Here is an 18,281-nt window from a genome sequence, read left to right as displayed (position 1 = left end):
GCAAATCATGTAGGGAGAAACAAGATATTCAAGGTTTAACTTTTTCTATAATTTTTCAAATAGTTCTTTAAACAATGCATTTATTCAGATGGTTAGTGAATGAAGAAATAAGATAATCCCAGAATTATTCATCACTAATCCACCCATTGAATAAATACTAATGAGTTTTAATTCTGAGATAGGTACTCGCTATTAGTTGTTGGGCGAAGTGAACTGAAAAGCATATCTCCGACTTGGAAAGAATGCTAGCTTCTCAGGGAATGCACATGGAAATAATTTTGAAAATGCAGTCAGGTGTGCTAATAGGCACTGGTACAAAGTTTCTGGAGCACAAAGATGCTTACAAGGTTTTTAACAAAGGAGTAGGGAAGAATATAAGCTTTCTCTTGCCTCTTCTTTTAAGTTCCAGGTTGGACGATTTGCTTCTTGGTATATATATTTTCAACTTTAGAACAAAGTTTCTGTTCTAAATGTTTCATGTGACAAATATCACACAAAATGTATTGTGGTCAGTATACACTGGACACATACAGCATGGTCTCCCAGCCATCCCTTCTTTGGGAACTGCCCCACGATCCCACCATCCAGAGTCACCACAGTGGACCTTTGAGAGTCCTTCATATAATATAACTCTGCCTTATGAGTAAGAGAGTCACTTGGTTCAAACTGTACTGGCGTGTCTTTCCTAGAATTCTAGAACTGAGACCCAGAGGATGAAATTCATCTTCTCTGCAAAGTGGAACTTATTCTAGGCCAGAGCCATTGGAAGTCTTATTTCCCACATGGACTTAAGAACTTATTTCTCACATGTTAAGAACAAAGGAAACCAGTCTACATGTAGAGAGAAGAAACTATATACACTAGGGGAGGAAAAAAAAAAAATTCCAATGCCTTGTACCCTTGGTTCTAGAACCTTCCAGAAGTCTGGTAGCATTCAGGCCTTAAAGCCTAAGGGATTTTTTTGGATTCTTCTAAGAAGTTCCTTTTTTTGGTTTTCTTTTGGCCTAGGTTAATTAGAATGGGTTTCTGCAATTAAAAAAAAATGCTAAGTAATTGTAGTAGGCATCTATTGTTCATTTCTTCAGAATTCTTCCTTGACCCCTGTCTATCTGCCTTTGCCTTTACTACCAGCATCTAGATATTTCTTTGGGGAACTTCTTTTTATTTTATTATTATTTTTTAACATTTCTAACCCTTATGGTGGGTGAAGTGAGTGGGACTGACTTCACTCCCAGGCCCAGGGAAAAACCCTCATTGCCAATCTGCAAAGCCCTTACTCTTGCTTACAGTGATTGGTTTCTGAGTAGGTCTGTGACCCTTCCCCCCCACCCCACCCCCCTTAAGTGGGTGCTGAGAGAGGTTCTGGGAGAAATCATCCTACTCTCATTTGAATAGAGATATTCCCACTTCTTTCAAACAACAATGTAAAGTCTGGAAGTGCTATAGATCTTCCTATTGTGGAAGAAGCCAGACAGAGGACAGAGTTGATCCAAGCAGGCGGCAGAGCTGGAAACACAGAGAAACAGGCATGGTGGCTTTGTGGATCCAATTATGGTTGAGGTCAATACTGAGCCTGCACATTTATGGTTTTCTCTTTATTTTATTCATTTATTTATTTTTTGGTTTGAGTCATTTGAGTCACACTTGCTACTTCTAAACAAATGCATTATAACCAGCAGCAGTGCATTCAGAGTATTTTCCTTAGGTCCTTGATTTTTTTGTTTTTGTTAACGTCTTGGGCCTGAAACACCTCCTGATTTATAGACCCTGGGTTTATAAATTCAGTCACTTTTGTTGTCCCTTTGAAATGTTGATCTGATAGTATTGATCTTAGTTTCATGTTACAATGAAACCACATTAGGACAGGCCACGGTAACAAATGAGGAACAGGACGTTAGAGACGAGACAGGAGAATGAGATGTACTCTTTTGGTCGGGGATATTTTAATACAATACTTAGTAAGTATTATGTAATTAGAAATTTCTGTAGCCTCAGATACTAGTTTTCAGAACACCGTTTGTCTCTATGTGTGTGAATATTTTCAACTAACAGTTTTAGGTTTTTAGGCTTTACGGATTGGAAACCTTTCTGGCAAGGCATGTTGTAGATAAAATTGCACCTCCTGAAGCCGGATAACCTGCTCCACAAAATGTTAAATTATGTCTTTAACTTAGAGAGCCATTTGTTGTAGAAAGGGGGTGATAAATATTCTTGATAACTTTAAACCCAAACTGTCCCTCTAGAAAATGATCAAATGTTCTATGACTAAGCAATTCTTCCTCTCCAGTGAGGTTGCCTCTGAGGATTCATGGAGTAAATTATGTATTCTTTTGCCAGCACCAACCACTGGACCTCAATTCCTCTGCTGGAAGTTTCCAGAATTTTCAAGTTTTCTATAGATACAGACAAGTTAAAAGTCTCTTCCCTGTCTTCCTTCCTTCTCCTTCTTTTCTTTTTCATCTCCCTCTTCCTTCCTTCCTTCCTCATTGTAACAAACCCAGAGAATATTTTTACTGGAAATATCCATCTATCTTTAAACTTCCCATAATAAAAACAATAAATAGATGTCAAATCTATCCAATCAAATCTTTATCTATGCTTAACTTGAATCATCAAATAACTGTGGATAAAGGAGTAAGCCTAAATGATCTGTTTACCAACTTCTCTATTTCAAGTTTTGGAGGTCTGGCCTTTTATTAAAAAGCTATTTTTAGATTTCTAAGCTACATGATTATGAGTGTTAGCTACCTTCCCTTCCCTTGGAAGATGAGTACATTTGGACAGATGTTTTGTGTATTTTCTGAACTGTTTATTCCTTATTATGGGATCCTCCTACTGTACTGGAACCTCAAATAGTTGACAAGATGTGTTGTTAGTACTCTAACAATCTATTTAAAATAGATTTAAGGGGCACCTGGGTGGCTCAGTCGGTTAAGCGTCTGACTTTGGCTCAGGTCATGATCTCATAGTTTGTGAGTTTGAGCCCTACGTCAGACTTAAGAGGTTTAGTGGCTTGTCAAAAGTCACATAGACAGTAAGTGTTAGAGCAGAAATTCAAGCTCAAGTCTTCTGACCCTACTGTCTAGGCCCTTCACCACAAGAATAGTAATTCACTGATTCATTGAGCACTTTGAGCACAGCTTCACATGCAGTAACTTGACTGTAATTTCTCCTACTTTACTTACTTATTTACTTATTTCTGTATATCTTGTGCCTATCCAATGTGCTATCTCTGTAACTCTTAGTTTAAGAAGACCCCCTGATGGGTCTAGATGACTGGCTGGATTTTGATGGAAGTGAGGCTGAGGGTGAATGCTGGGGAGAGGACCAGCTCTTGGATGAAGTGAAGGGGAGATTTTTTTAAATTGTGCTAAGAACATTTGAGGTGAGGTCTACCATCTTAATAACACTTTGAGTGTACAATATGGTATTGTTAACTACAGGTGCTCTGTTGTACAGAAGATCTGTAGAATTTATTAGTCTTGCATGACTGAAACTTTATGCCCATTGAATAGCAATTTTCCTTGCTTTTTTTTTTTTTTGCAAAAGGGGGAGGGTGTGTCCTGGAGGAGTTTGCAGTCTCTGCCTGTGTATATAAAGGGAGGTAGCCAATGGAAATGGTGGGGGAAGAGTGCCCTAGCAGCACCTCCATACAGCCCTCTGGTTTTGTGCCAAATGGAAGCCACTAGGGAAAGAATTAAAATCTCTCAGGCAGATAGTTTTGTTCTTTCTCAGGTTGTAAACCATGTATCATCAAAAGACAGTGATTCTTACATGAGCTCCAAGGTATGCTGAGGTAGCTGAATTTCCTCTTAAAATCTGCTAATAGGAGACTCTTAAATACAGAGAACAAACTGAGGGTTGCTGGAGGGGTTGTGGTTGGTGGGGTGGGCTAAATGGGATTAATGAAGGCACTTGTTGGGATGAGCACGGAGAGTTACATATAAGAGATGAATTACAGAATCTACTCCTGAAAACACAATTGCACTATATACTAACTAACTTGGATGTAAATTAAAAAAAAAAAAAGAATCTGGCAGTAGATTGCCTGTCAATCATAGGTTTTGATGTCTTGCATTTTTTTCTCTTAATATTATCACAGGCACTTTAGGGGACATTGTGAGACACTGTTTCTGAGAGTGCTAACCAAAGGTCATTTAAAACTGGTCTTAGCCACAATATTTAGATAACTGCAACTGTAAAGCCATTTAAAAGAATTTTTCTGTTTAGAAATGAAAAGAATTCATCATTTCTGGTTTGACTAGATGCCTATTTAAATGACTAATGCCATCCCAACTTAATTACTGATCTCCCTATTGAAAGTTAATACATAATTTTTAAACCAACATTTTCTCCACAACTCAAAAAAAATGCTGCCTGGCTCCTGTGTAAATTAAAAAGTATCTTCAGTGACTTGCCTGGTACCCACACTTCTATGTCAGAACTTCTCTGATTACAGCACCTGCTGTATCAGAATTTCCTCTTAGCTGGTAAATATGGCCTTATATCATCAGTAGTTTAAATGTGTAAGAATTTGGGGTGCCTGGGTGGCTCAGTCGGTTGAGCATTCGACTTCGGCTCAGATCATGATCTCACAGTTCGTGGGTTCGAGCCTCGCATTCGGCTCTGTGCTGACAGCTCAGACAGAGCCCAGAGCCTGCTTCGGATTCTGTGTCTCTGTCTCTCTCTGCCTTTTCCCCGCTCATGCTCTGTGTGTCTCTCTCACTCTCTCAAAAATAAATAAACATTAAAAAAATGTTTTTTAAATGTGTAAGAATTCATCTTCAACTCAACTAAATTCCTCAAAGGCTAGAATTGTAACATATATAATATATAACACACATATATGTATTATACATATGCAAATATATATAGTGTCTAAAACATATGTATATAATATACATATGCTTAATACATATGCTATATATGTGTGTATATATATATATACTGTATTTGCTTTTACTTCTTCCAAAATGTTGACTGCATCTCTTTTCACATTTCAGTCCCTACTGATATCAGTCTATATTCAGTTTTTATTTCTTCCTGTCTGTACAATTATAATCCATGTTTCTTATAATTTCTTCTATTTCAAATTACACTGCATGAAGTGGCTAGATCAGACTTTTTGGGAACAAGTCCCACCTTGTTATTCTCTTGTACAAAAATGTTTAAAAAATTCCCTATATTTCTTTAATTAAAAAGTATAAAATCTTTAGCCACATGTTTTTGGATATCCCAGGTTATATGGCCTGCTAACTCTTATTTGATATTTCTCTAGCATTTTGAATTGTTTGACCTGATCTTATTTTCTCAAAACTTTCTTCTCCCTTATCTTCTAAAACAGCATTCTCTCTTGACTCTACTACTATCTCTGTTAATTGCTCAGTCTCTTTTTCTGAAACTTAATGTGTCTCTAAAATGTTTATATACTCTAAACAATGCTTGTTATCTTCTGTTATGTCACCATACTACAGGCTCTTCATGGGGAAGCAAACTTATTTTCATGCACTAATTTGCATGTACTCAGTGAGGACTCCAGAGTTCTGGTCTTCAGGCCTGACTTATCTACCAGGCTCCAAACATGTGTTTTCAAGTGCCTGGTGAAAAAAAAAATCATATGCTTCTGTCCTCCACTCAAATGATTCTTTTGGGGTGCTGGGTGGCTCAGTCATTTAATCATCTGACTCTTGATTTAGGCTCAGGACATGATCTTATAGTTCATAAGATAGAGTCCTGCATCAGCCTCTGTGCTGACAGCCTGGAGCCTGCTTAGGATTCTTTCTCCCTCTCTCTCTGCCCCTTCCCTGCTCATGCTTTCTCTCTCTCAAAATAAATAATAAACAAACTAAAAATAATTGACTGTTTCAATGGTTGAAAGTAGTTTCATCATTAAATTGGGGAAGAGGGGAAATCCATTCTTTTTGTATGTAAATGATATGTAAACAATCTACAATTGTAAGTCAAATTTCCATAATGGAAGAAGGAAGAAGAACACTGCTAAGTGGGCTTTCCTTTTGATTTTGGCACTTATTTGCCATATAACCTTAAAAATGTCACTTACATTCATGAGTCCTCAGTTTGATGTCTTTCAGATATGGACCAATCTAATTGAAGCAGCTGGTGTGGTGGGAAATCGCCTGGGTCTGAAGTCTTTGGTTCTGTCCCAAATGAGCAAAGTAACATTGGCAAGTCATTTTCCCTCTCTAGTTCTTCCTTTCTTGTGAAATAAGAAGATTGGATTAGTTATTTAAAAGACCTATCCTATAAACCATGATCTGATTGTGAAAATGCCTTGTAAACTATTAGGTAATTTATAATTGGTATATGCAATACAGTTAAAATATTGTATATATTGTACATACTTACAATATATACAACCAGTATATACAAGACAGTTAAAAAGTATCATTAAGAATATAAACAATCATGTTGGCCCTGAAAAGGGGCTAAATAATCAAGAACTGATAAGCTTCTGGGTTCTTTTAGGATTCACAATGTTAGAACTGTTTGAGTTCATGAGCAACTTGTAAATTAAAAACAATCACTGAATTAATTATTCATCATCAGTATAATTACAAATATTTATTGTTTATAATAATTTAGTGTTGGTAGCATAATTATTAATAGTATCCCCCTAATACTGCATATTGTAGTATACACTACACCTACTAAGCATATGGATACCATTTTTTATTGTTTCCTTTACCTCTAGCAGGTTGGTTCTTAATAGGTGTCAATAATCTTTTTTGTTTTAAATAAATGATTGAAGAGATTATATACTACAAATTGAGCACAAGTAGAACATTTGAAATAGGAAACTACAGAAATCTAGTAAGAGATAAAGACAACTATATCATATAGAAACCTTACAATACGGTAAGGAGATCAGTTACATATGACACAGAATTCCCAAAAGTTTTATAGGGAAAAAGATATTCTAACCCTTCTGGATTTACATGACCTCCCTATTCATATTTTCTGTTCTAGTTGAATGGTCAACAAAAGTTTTTGTCTTTTTTCTAGGCAATGGTTGTAGAAGAGATTTGACTAACCACACTGCCTCTCTGCAAATTCTAGTCTGACCCATGATGAACACAGGTGCACATGTATGTGCATACACACACACACACACACACACACACACACACACACATGCACACACAGCAAACCCATTTGGAAATGAAATCAATCCATTTGGAAATTTAACCACTCTAGGCAACTTATTTGTTTACATCTGTCATGATTTTATGCAACCTGGCACTTACATTAACTTTAATGCTAATTTTACTACAACAAAGCAAGGTAGTTTTAAAAAATACAAACAAAATAAATATTCATCTTTGTCTACAGTATGCTTACAACATAACTAGAATCTCTTTTTTTTATCTCATTAAACTTTTTGTTTACTTCGGATGTTTGCTTTGTTTTGAATTCAAACTGCAAATCTTTTCTATTTAATCACAGGAATTGAATTACCTGCCTTAATAAATACATTCTTTTCTTTTCCTTATCTATCTGGGCTATGCAGAAGGTGTTTCCTCTGAGACCTGAATCTATGAATTCCTCAGTGGTTCCTACCTCACTGATGAAGAGTTCCAGGCAAGTTATTCATTAATTATTGTTGTCAGTAACCTTGGTCATAGTATTAGCTGTCAGATTCACTGCCAAGCTTCCTTTGTTATTGGTCTTACTAAGACAAACCTACGTTTATCTTTCATGACAGCTCATAGGCTGTCTAGTATGCCCTACCCAACGAGGAGGCGTGGAATGCTACTCTTCTCTCCACGTTGTCATTCCTGATGCCGTGAACCATTTCCCAACTCTTACTTAGTCATTTCCTTTCAACTCGTGGGTAATGTTCATTTCATTTCTTGGAGTTGGTTAGGTAGCTAGTTAACACTGAGACATGCAAATGGTTTTTTTTTATAATGTCATTTGCTTTCAAGCAGAGTTTGCTGTTGAGGAGGGCTACGTGGGTTACAGATTTATGAGACTGCATTCAAGATCATTATCTTTTTGTGTTTCCAGACTCTAGCTAACTAAAGATATTACTGTCAGTCACTTGCAGATCACTGGGATTTATCTAAATAAATCTTGTTTAGGGTGATATTCCCCAGACTCTTGTCCTAGGATATGTTCACCTTGACCTTGGGGTGGGGGAGTGGAGGAGGGGAATGGTATTGTTGTGATTGGATCTGTAAACCTTGTGCCATCATTAACATATTTATGAGGTAGCAGCATGCATGACACTTGTGCCAGATGGTCTGTGAAATGGAGAAAGTATGCATACATTTTATCATCCAAGTTTGGGTGAGTAGCAGTGGGTGGAGAAGAAGAAATTAGGAATGAAAGCCAAGGAATGATTAATATTTGTCTTAAACAACTTAAGAATGTTTTAAAAACTAAATTAGAAATATACAAGCATGAGGTCTTTTGGTAGGTTCTAACATATACCATTTCTGTGTAGAATCAATTTTCTTATTTATTCACTTAACAACAGTTATTAGGCATCTTTTATACATCTCAACCTGTGTCAAACAGGAATAAAAGGGAATGTAAAACATAGTTTGGGGTGCCTGAATGGCTCAGTTGGTTAAGTGTCTGACTCTTGGTTTTGGCTCAAGTCATGATCTCACGGTTAGTGAGATTGATCCCCGTGTTGGGCTCTGAGCTGGCAGCTGGAGCATTCTTGGGATTTTCTCTCTCTCCCCACTCTCTCTCTCTCTCAAATAAATAAATAAACATTTTTTAAAAACATAGTTTATTTCTTCTGAGGGATTCACAGTCTAATGAAAGGGTAGGTATACATCTAAATGTAATGTGACAGTGGTTGAACAGTCCCTCTTTAGTTCTGGTATGTGGTCATTTTCTTATACTTTTATCTGCCATCAGGTTGACAAATAATTTCATTCCTTTCAGGGTACGAGGCAGGACTATGAATATTCTGGGACATTGAAGAGGTAATTTCCAATGTAGCACAATTAAGAAGAGGCCATCCTGGGGAGGGGAAAACCCACACCCAAAGTAATGGGAAGAATGGCTAACTAGTTCTCACCTCAGTGAGAGGTAATGTTCTCTGGCATTTTGAGGAAGGTCTGAAGACTTGGGTCACCTTGTAAGCAAGAGCCTTACATGTAATAGACAGCTTCCTACTTCTCTATTTGTAATTGTCCAAACCCTGGGTGGGCTTGGCAAAGAGCATAGAAATTAGAAAGGCATTGCATGCTCTGAAGAAAGGAGTTGGGCTAGTTGTGCCATCTTGGAACATAATTCTGTGCTACTTCTTTGGGTCTACTTTTTAAAATTTCCTCTAAAGTGGTGGTTCTGTGCTATGGAAAGTCTGTGGTGGTCTAGTGTTTCTCAGATAAATAAACACATAAATAAAACGTATAGCATTGCAAAGGAAACCAATTATATTAAAATATAGTAATCAAAATATTTTTTAAAAATGGGGACAGAGGAGACTTTCACTTCCTGGAAGATGGAATATATTTTCTTTTCCTTATTCCTTCCACTAAATACAACTAAAAGTCCTGGGCATTATATATGAAACAAATTTTTTAAAAAAAGACTCTGAAAGGTAGAGAGAAGTAGAAAGACCAGGTAGAGACTTAAAGACCAAAGAATGAAATGATGGTAAGTTTCCAAGATTGTCTTTTTGTCTCATATATTCCAGACCTAAAGCTAAAAAGCTGGCAACCCAGAAATGTCAAGGCATGCAGACAGAAAGGTCCCAACAAAAGCCTTCTTTCTTTCTTTATAGCCAAAGGACCAGGAAAGGGAAAGGCTAGCAAGACAGAAAACTTTTAAACAATAAGCACTCCACTCTGGCCAAATGCCATGGGCGGGAGGGGGGGAACTGTCCGTGGCCCCACCTACACCTGTTCCAGCAAAGGCTGAGTGGGGGATGTAGTGGAGATCTAGTGTGGAGCTGTGACCCCTGCCTAGCAGTAACCACAAGTATTCTCCCCTTCAAGGAGCAACAGAGGCCAAGTGGGAAAAGGAGACTTCTAACCCACCTAAAATAAGAAGGCAGTGTCTCCCTTCTCCTGCTGGGGCAGTGTCAGATGAAGCCAGCTAAAACAGAAAGTTTCAATGGAACCCAGAGTCTAGTAACAAACATTTCAGAATTTTGAGACTTTAATACAAAATCAGTTTTCATATCAAGGAACAGGCTAATTTCAGGGTGCCTAGGTGGATCAGTCGGTTAAGTGTCTGACTCTTGATTTCAGCTCAGGTAATGGTGCTGGGGTTCATGATTTCAAGCGCCATGTCAGGCTCTGTGCTGACAGTGTGGAACCTGCTTGGCATGCTCCTTCTCTCCCCCTCTCTCTGCCTCTGCCCCACTCGCAACCTCTTTCTCTCTCAAAATAAGAAACTAAACATTAAAAAGAACAGGGTTATCTCAGCTCAAATAAAAAAAGAAGACAATCAGTAGATGCCAACAGGAGATGACAGAGATGTTAAAATTATTTGGCAAATAAGTGTCTATCAACTGATGAATGGATCAAGATGTGGTTTATCTATACAATGGAATACTACATGGCCATGAGAAAGAATGAAACCTGGCCATGTGTAGCAACGTGGATGGAACTTGAGGGTGTTATGTGNTGAGGGGAAGGGGGGCGATGGGCATGGAAGAGGACACTTGTGGGGATGAGCACTGGGTGTTATATGGAAACCAACTTGACAATAAACTATTTAAAATAAAAAAATTATCTGGCAAAGATATTAAAACAACTTTTATAAAAACACTTCAGTAAGAAATTATGAATATACTTAAAACATAAGAAAAGTGGAAAGTTTCAGCAAAGAAATAGAAGATATCAAAATGAACCAAATGGAAAAATTAGAACTGACAAATACATGAACCTAAATAAAAACACTTACTGGATGGGCCCAACAGCAGAATGGATGAGACAGAGGAAATAGTCAGTGACTTGAAGATAAAATAGAAATTATCCAGTTTGAAAAAATAGAGAAAATGGGAGAAAAAAGTGAATAGAGCCTCAGGTACCTGTGGGATTATAGCAACAACAAAAAAAATGGAACATTATGTCATTAGGGTTCTGAAAGGAGAGGAGAAAGGGTGAAAGTAAGGCTGGAAAAGTGATGGTTGAAAACTTCCCAATTCAACAAAAGAGCTAAACCTACATAATCAAGAAGGTGAATGGATCACAAAGAAGATAAACCCATAGAAATTCACATCAAAATATATCATACACAAACTTCTAAAACTAAAAACAAAAACAAAATCTTGTAAGTAGTGAGAGATAATGACCTCTCCTAGAGGGGGAAAGCAATTTGAATGACAGCAGATTTATCAGAAATCATAGTGACCTGAAGGAAATAGCATGTCATTTTTAAGTGTTGGAAGAAAAGAATTGCCAACCCCAAATTCTATAACCAGTGCAAGTGTCCTTTAGGAATGAAGAGAAAATCAAGATATTCTCTGGTGAATGAAAACTAAGACCATTTGTCACTATTAGAACTACTCACAGTTATCTTATGAAAGCAAGGGGAAGATGGGCATACCCATAACCAACTCAAAGCATTTAGTAGCAGCAGGGAGTTTTATATTAAAAATCAGGTGCTGGGGTGCCTGGGTGGCTCAGTCAGTTGAGCATCTGACTCTTGATTTTGGCTCAGGTCATGAATGATCTCACAGGTCATGACAGAAAGCCCTGCATCAGCTCCATGCTGGACATGGAGCTTGCTTAAGATTCTCTCCCTCTGTCCCTCCACCTATTTCAGCTTTCATAGTAAAATAAATAATTTAATTATAAAATCAACAAAATGAGATGAACAAACAACATGAGCAGACATTTCACCAGAGAAGATATACAGATGACAAGCAAGAGCATGAAAAGAAGCTCAACATCATTTCCCTTTAGGGAAGTGCAAATTAAAACTACAGTGAAGGATCACTACATACCAGGATGGCTAAAGTAAAAAAACACCAAGTGCTTGTGAGGATGAGAAAAAACTGGATCACTCAGTGAAAACTCATGTTGACACAGGAACCTGTACATGAGTGTTTACAGCAGTTTTATTTATCATAGTCAAAACTGGAGGCAATCCAAATGCATTTCAATGGCTAAATGGTTAAACAGAAGGTGGTAGACTCACACTATGGAATACTACCTAGCAACAAAAGGAAAAACCACTGATACATGCAACATTTTGGAGGAATCTCCACAGCATTATGCTGAGTGGAAAAGCCAATCCCAAAAGTTACAAACTGTAGGATTCCATTTATATGACATTCTAGAAACAACAAAGTTATAGAAATGGAGAGATTAGTTGGGGCTAGGGTTTAAGGGTGGAGTGGGATGGGAGGGAAGTATGTGTGACTAGACAAGGGCAATACAAGGGGTCCTTGTGGAGATGGAAATGCTCTGTGTCTTGATTGTATTAGTGTCAATACCCCAGTTGTGATGTTTTACTAGAGTTCTGCAAGATGACACCTTTGGGGGAAACTGGGTAGAGAATACACAGGATCTCTCTGTATTGTTTCTTACAGTTGTATGTGAGTCAACATTTTCTCAAAATAAAGTATTTACTTAAAAAACTGCAATAAAATGGGGCACCTGGGAGGCTCAGTCCATTGAGGTCATGATCTTGTGGTCTGTGAGTTCGAGCCCCACATCAGGCTTGCTGCTGTCAGTGCAGAGCTCACTTTGGATCCTCTGTCCCCAGCTTCTCTCTACCCCTCTCCCACTTGCACTCTCTCAAAAATAAATAAACATTTAAAAAACTGTCATAAAATAATGTGTGTGCTTATTTATTAACACTTTAGAACAATATACTGGTAGATCTAATTACTATTGAAATTTTAAAAAATTTTTTTTTTTTAATGTTTTATTTATTTCTAGGAGAGAGAGAGAGAGACAGCGTGAGCAGGGGAGGGTCAGAGAGAGTGGGAGTCACAGACTGAAACAGGCTCCAGGCTCTGAGCTGGCAGTCAGCACAGAGCCCGACGCGGGGCTCGAACCCACGAACTGCGAGATCATGACCTAAGCGAAAGTCAGACGCTTAACCGACTAAGCCACCCAGGCGCCCCTAATTACTATTGAAATTTGGAAGAAATGATGAATGTAAACAATGTTTCAGAATATCTATAACATTGTGATGTGACATAAAAATATCTGTGCTTTCTATCTGTGACAGAGTGACATGTTTTGCTACTGCTATTGTAGTTTTTTGCTTAGATTCACAATGGAAGGAAATGCTAAATTTATTCGGAATTTAGTGAAAATAACAATGTAATTCATGTAATTCTTTTCTGTTGAAGGGTACAGATACCCCATAAGATCTGAAGACAGGTTTTGAACCTCTGTTATAGAGAATATGTAAAGTGTTAAAAAAATAATAAGCGATTTCCTCCCTTGGAACAACCCTACATCTTGCCCAAGCAATCAGAATGCTTCTGATACGGGAAATGACTCTACAAGAAAGTACAGAAAAGATTAATGTTTGTGGATAGGTATTATCTCAATAAAAAATGCTATATTCTCTGAGCTTGGACCTAGCTGGTGGGGGATATGGCTAAAATGCACCCAAAAAGTTCAGAATCATTGGTAATAGGGCCTCATTATGGTGTCTCCCTCAGGAAAATGGTGAAGAAAATTGAAATAAGCCAGCATCCCAAGTATACTTGCTTCTTCTGTGGCACAACCAAGATGGAAAGAGGAACTGTAGGCATCTGGCACTGTGGTTCTACCTGAAAACAGTAGTGGGTGGTACCTGGACCTATGCCACCAGCTCTGCCTTCACGACAATGTCTACCATCAGAAGACTGGAGGAAATGAAAGATCAGTAGGAGCTCCACCATCTGAGACATTGCTAACTTATAATAAATGGGTTTCTTTATGTACAACAACGACAAAGCTATAATGGAGGTGTGAATCAAATAACTTGGGAGATAAGAAGTATTCACTTGGCTTGGGGTTTGTCTGAGAAGTTTTAAAGAAATCAATTTTGTCAAGAATTTGAAGAAGGAATAAGGAAATCTCCATCAGCAGAAAGAAGGGCATTTCAGGCAAGAAAACAACATGTGCCAAGGTCTGGGTCATGGAGCCACCTGAGAAGCTCGTTCTGTCAAGGAATGTTGAGATGTCTGCTTTGATGCATTAGTGGAGAGTGAAGAGAATAAGAAGCCATCGAAGAATACTGAAAAGTACTAATAGATCTGGAACTGATTTTATCAATGACACAGGGTTGCTGAACAGGTTTTCTTAGATGGAGAAGTGAAGTGATTTGATTTTAGGAAGGGGAGGGGAGTTAAATTTAGATGCCTCTATGTGCCAGCAGTGGTAGGTACCACGCATGCAATGCTTCTTAGATTCTTAAAACTGTTTATGAAGTTGAGATAATTTACAAGAGAGAAAACAATCAGAGAGGTTCAGTGTTGTGCCAAAGGCTGAACAACTAATAAGAACGATGGAATCAACTCTGATTAGTCTTTCAGCTTCATGTTCTTTCCACTTCTTTCCTCAGGATGAACTGGAGCAGGGCCATTCTGAAGGTGGGAGAACTTTTAGGAGAAAGTTGTAGTCAGGAATTCAGCCAAGAGGTGGTGAGAGCCTGCCCAAAGGCAGGCTGTCTTCATGTATTTTTTTTTAAAAGAAAAATGGTGTAAACCTGGAACACTTAAATGCTGTTGTTGTTGGTTGTCATCATGTAAATTTAAGGAGTAGAGCTCTGAGGAGAATCTCTGAGGTTTAGTGACTCAGTAATGTGAGTGGCTGAGGTTTTGAATTTTCACAAAAACTGTACATAGTGGCAGGTTTTCAGTCCAGGGGATGGTGTGGGTGATGATGTCAGCAACATGATAGGGCGCTAGCATGAGAAGCAGGATGCTACCTGTGGAGATAAACCATTAACAAATAATCAGAAGGATGAAAGCCATCTAGAAATCTTAGCCGGGAGTGTCAAAATAACATTGCAAAAATATTTGGAAAAACCTGGTATCTTTTGTGATTTGAGAAATACCTCAAGGGATGTGCTATTTTTTAAAACTTAAAAAATACTGGATGTAATATGTTGGTGAAAAGAAATTATCCTTTTTATGGATAACAATTATTTTGGGATTAATAAAAGTTATGGCTCAGCTAAAAAAATTGTATGGCTCTTATTTAAAGAGGATTTGTTGTTGCAAAGCAGAACCAGGCTTTGGTTTAGTTAATCAGTCAGTCAACACAAGGTCAGGGAACTTCTAACAACACTATACAATCCTCCCTATCTCACTACTTAGTTTATTTCTTTTATAGGCATTTGTTATAATCTAGAATCATCTTTAGATTATTCATTTGTTCATTATCTATTGACTCCAGAGGAATGTCAGTTCCACAGAGACCGGAAACCTCTCTCTTTTATTCGGTGTGGTGTCCCCAGTGCTTTGCACACAGAAGGCACTCAGGAAGTTTTTGTTGAATGAAAAATTGGAGGCAGAGAGTAACAAACTGGTGTGCTGTGGGAATGTGAGTTGGGTCTTGAAGAATATATAGGATATGGGTAGGATAAATGGAGTTGGGGGCCTGTCCAGACCAGAGGTCAATATGAGTGAAATGATGGTGGCTTTGCATATGGGCACCGAGGGCAGAGCAGATGGACTAAAGCAATGAGTTTATGTTAGATTTTTGGGGGAAAAATTTAGAATTGTTAGGGTAGGGATAAATTTCAAGGAATATCCAAAGCTAATCAGGTTTTTAGAGCTGAAAAATATTTTAGAGATCCAGTCAATTCCTTACACATGAAATAGTTGAGAGGTGACAATACCCAGGTTAACCAGATAGTTAATGTTGTTACAATCAGAATCTCATTCTGTGGCCATCCAATCCAGTGCTCTTTCTGTGCCACTTAGGAAATATGGGGATATGAAACTTTTTTTTTTTTTTTTGAGAAAAAGAGCATGAGTGCTAGCAGAGGAGGGGCAGAGAGAGCGAGCGAGCGAGTGTGAGAGAGAGAGAAAGAGAGAGGGAGAGAAAGAGAGAGACAGAGAGAGAGAATCTTAAGCAGGCTCCACACCCAGTGCATAGCCCAACTTGGGGGGCTCAATCTCACGACTGTGAGATCATGACTTGAGCTGAAATTAAGAGTGGGATGCTCAACTGACAAAGCCACCTAGATGCCCTGCAATGAAACTTTTTGAATGGAGAACAATATTTAGTTAAATAAACTGGTATTTATGAGGGATAATCTGCTTCCAAATGTAGGGTGAATTGGAAAGAGGAAATTCTAATCCCAAGAGAACAGGTAGTAGACTATGAAGCAATATCGGCCTGACACAAAGAAGATAATAATGGTAGAGGAGGGGGAAAGGGCAGATAATCACTGAAGGACAGTCTGAGCTAGATAAAATTGTGCAACTTCTAAAATGGACCTTATGTGATAAAATATTTAACTCTTACCCTTAGCATATTTTTGTTCAGGGGCACCTAGCTGGTTCCATCAGTAGAGTGTGTGACTCTTGATCTAGGGATTGTAAGTTCGAGCCCTACTTTAGGTATAGAGATTACTTAAAAATAAAATAAAAAAAAAAAAGAATATCTTTGTTCAGTCCCACCTAGAATATTTACGTTTTGCTTTTAAACTTTACAGAATGCATTTTGAGTGAAAAGGTGTTTATTATTTAAGTTTATACAGATTCAAAAGAAATATATGTTACTGTCTATGTAGTAGGAATAAAAAAATCATATGTCAACATAGGCCTAAATTAAATCATATCAACAATAAAGACTCATCAAATCAAAGATACAGGATTGAGAACTGCCTTCCCCAAAACTTGCTGTTTAGCACTTTAAAGTTTAAAATTTTCCTGTTAATGATAAAAATATGATTTCTATTTTTCATTTAAAGCTTATGAATTTCCTTTACACAAATTATATCCTTTCACCTTAAGAGATGAGCTGAGTGAGAAAACTGGGTCATAGAAGTGACATTTCCACACACAAAATTGTAGGAAGTGGAGCTGCAAATCAAATTTCTAAAGCTATTCCCTGTGTTATTTGCTCACTTAATACTTTCCAGCCTGTTTGAACCGATAAAGACAACAATGCATGCAGTCAGGATAAAAATCATTTGCGTTCTGGGTTTCATTTTACAGTGACCCATTTTGTGAAATTCCCAAGTGCTTACTGAGTCACAGACTGTCTCTTCAGTGACTTTAGAACATGATACCATTACAAGTTCCTCTCAGCATTGTGTAATAGACACTGCTGATTGACCACACAGTTTCAGCTCCTCCTTTCTAACAAAACCCGAAATGTTTTCAGCTACCCATCCGTTCCCTAGGCATGATCCCACTCGTAGACCAAAGTGTAGTATTAGGTCCTGGTGATTCTATAGCCTATTCCAATGCTCATTCAAAAACCCAGCTGTAAGCCAATGGGCACTTGATTTCTTCTCTAGACTGCTACAGACAGGTTGACCTAATTAGACTTAAGCAATCAACTTTTCTCCCTAGAGTTGGAGTAGTCTTTTGGTGTCCACTGCTCCCTTGCTAGTGCAACCATTTTATGACAATGATCAAGCCAGTCTAGTGACAAAACTGAAGTACAGAGGACTGAATGGAAGGGGATGCTGAGTAACAGCAGGAGCTCTGCTTGCATGATGACTGGTATCTACCCTATCTTTGAATTTCTGTACTTTTCAAGCCAGCTTGATTGGGGTTTTTTATACTTGCAGACAAAACCATCCAAGTGATAAATGTAAGCAAGGACAACATATGGAGCAATCCACCAAAGCAGAAGTTTTCCCCATGGCAGAGACCATATATCTTGTCCATTGCTCAGTTGGGTACCTGGATGAATACTGTTGAATGCATGAGAGGAACATTCTCATGTGAATAATTCTATGAGCAAAGGAGCCCTTTCTTTTGAGAAACTGCTTCATTCAAGTCAGGATTTTCATATTAACGTAGTTAGTGGCCTTCTAGTCAACAATATTTGCTGATCCCCATCATGTCTAGAAAATGATACAAAGTCGGGTTAATAAGTAACTGTTAAATAAATAATATTATTATTAAACATCATTTGCTAGCACTGTCATAAGCACTTTATATGTATCAATCCATTTGATTTGAAAAAAATTAAAATAAAACCTGTGTATGGTGTAAGAAAGTTTCATTCTTCTGCATGTTGCTGTCCTGTTCTCCCAGCACCATTTGCTAAAGAGACTGTCTTTTTTCCATTGGATACTCTTTCCTGCTTTGTCAAAGATTTGTTGGCCATACATCTGTGGGTCTAATTCTGGGTTCTCTATTCTATTCCATTGGTCTA

General features: G+C 37.9%; 1 protein-coding gene across 1 annotated transcript in view; it reads left to right on the top strand.

Moving 5' to 3' along the window:
- Positions 1–15,100, top strand: part of LOC144228168 (uncharacterized) — an 86,272-nt gene extending 71,172 nt beyond the window's left edge. Inside the window, 4 exon segments of the mRNA XM_077759978.1 lie at positions 6,093–6,185; positions 7,529–7,599; positions 13,613–13,719; positions 13,722–15,100. Coding sequence (XP_077616104.1) covers positions 6,093–6,185; positions 7,529–7,599; positions 13,613–13,719; positions 13,722–13,822 — 372 coding nt within the window. The 3' untranslated portion in view covers positions 13,823–15,100.
- The last annotated feature ends 3,181 nt before the right edge of the window (positions 15,101–18,281 follow it).

This window comes from Crocuta crocuta, unplaced genomic scaffold (genome assembly GCF_008692635.1).
Source record: "Crocuta crocuta isolate KB4526 unplaced genomic scaffold, BGI_CrCroc_1.0 scaffold462, whole genome shotgun sequence".
NCBI classification, from domain to species: domain Eukaryota; kingdom Metazoa; phylum Chordata; class Mammalia; order Carnivora; family Hyaenidae; genus Crocuta; species Crocuta crocuta.
This window is presented reverse-complemented; position numbering and strand designations above follow the sequence as displayed.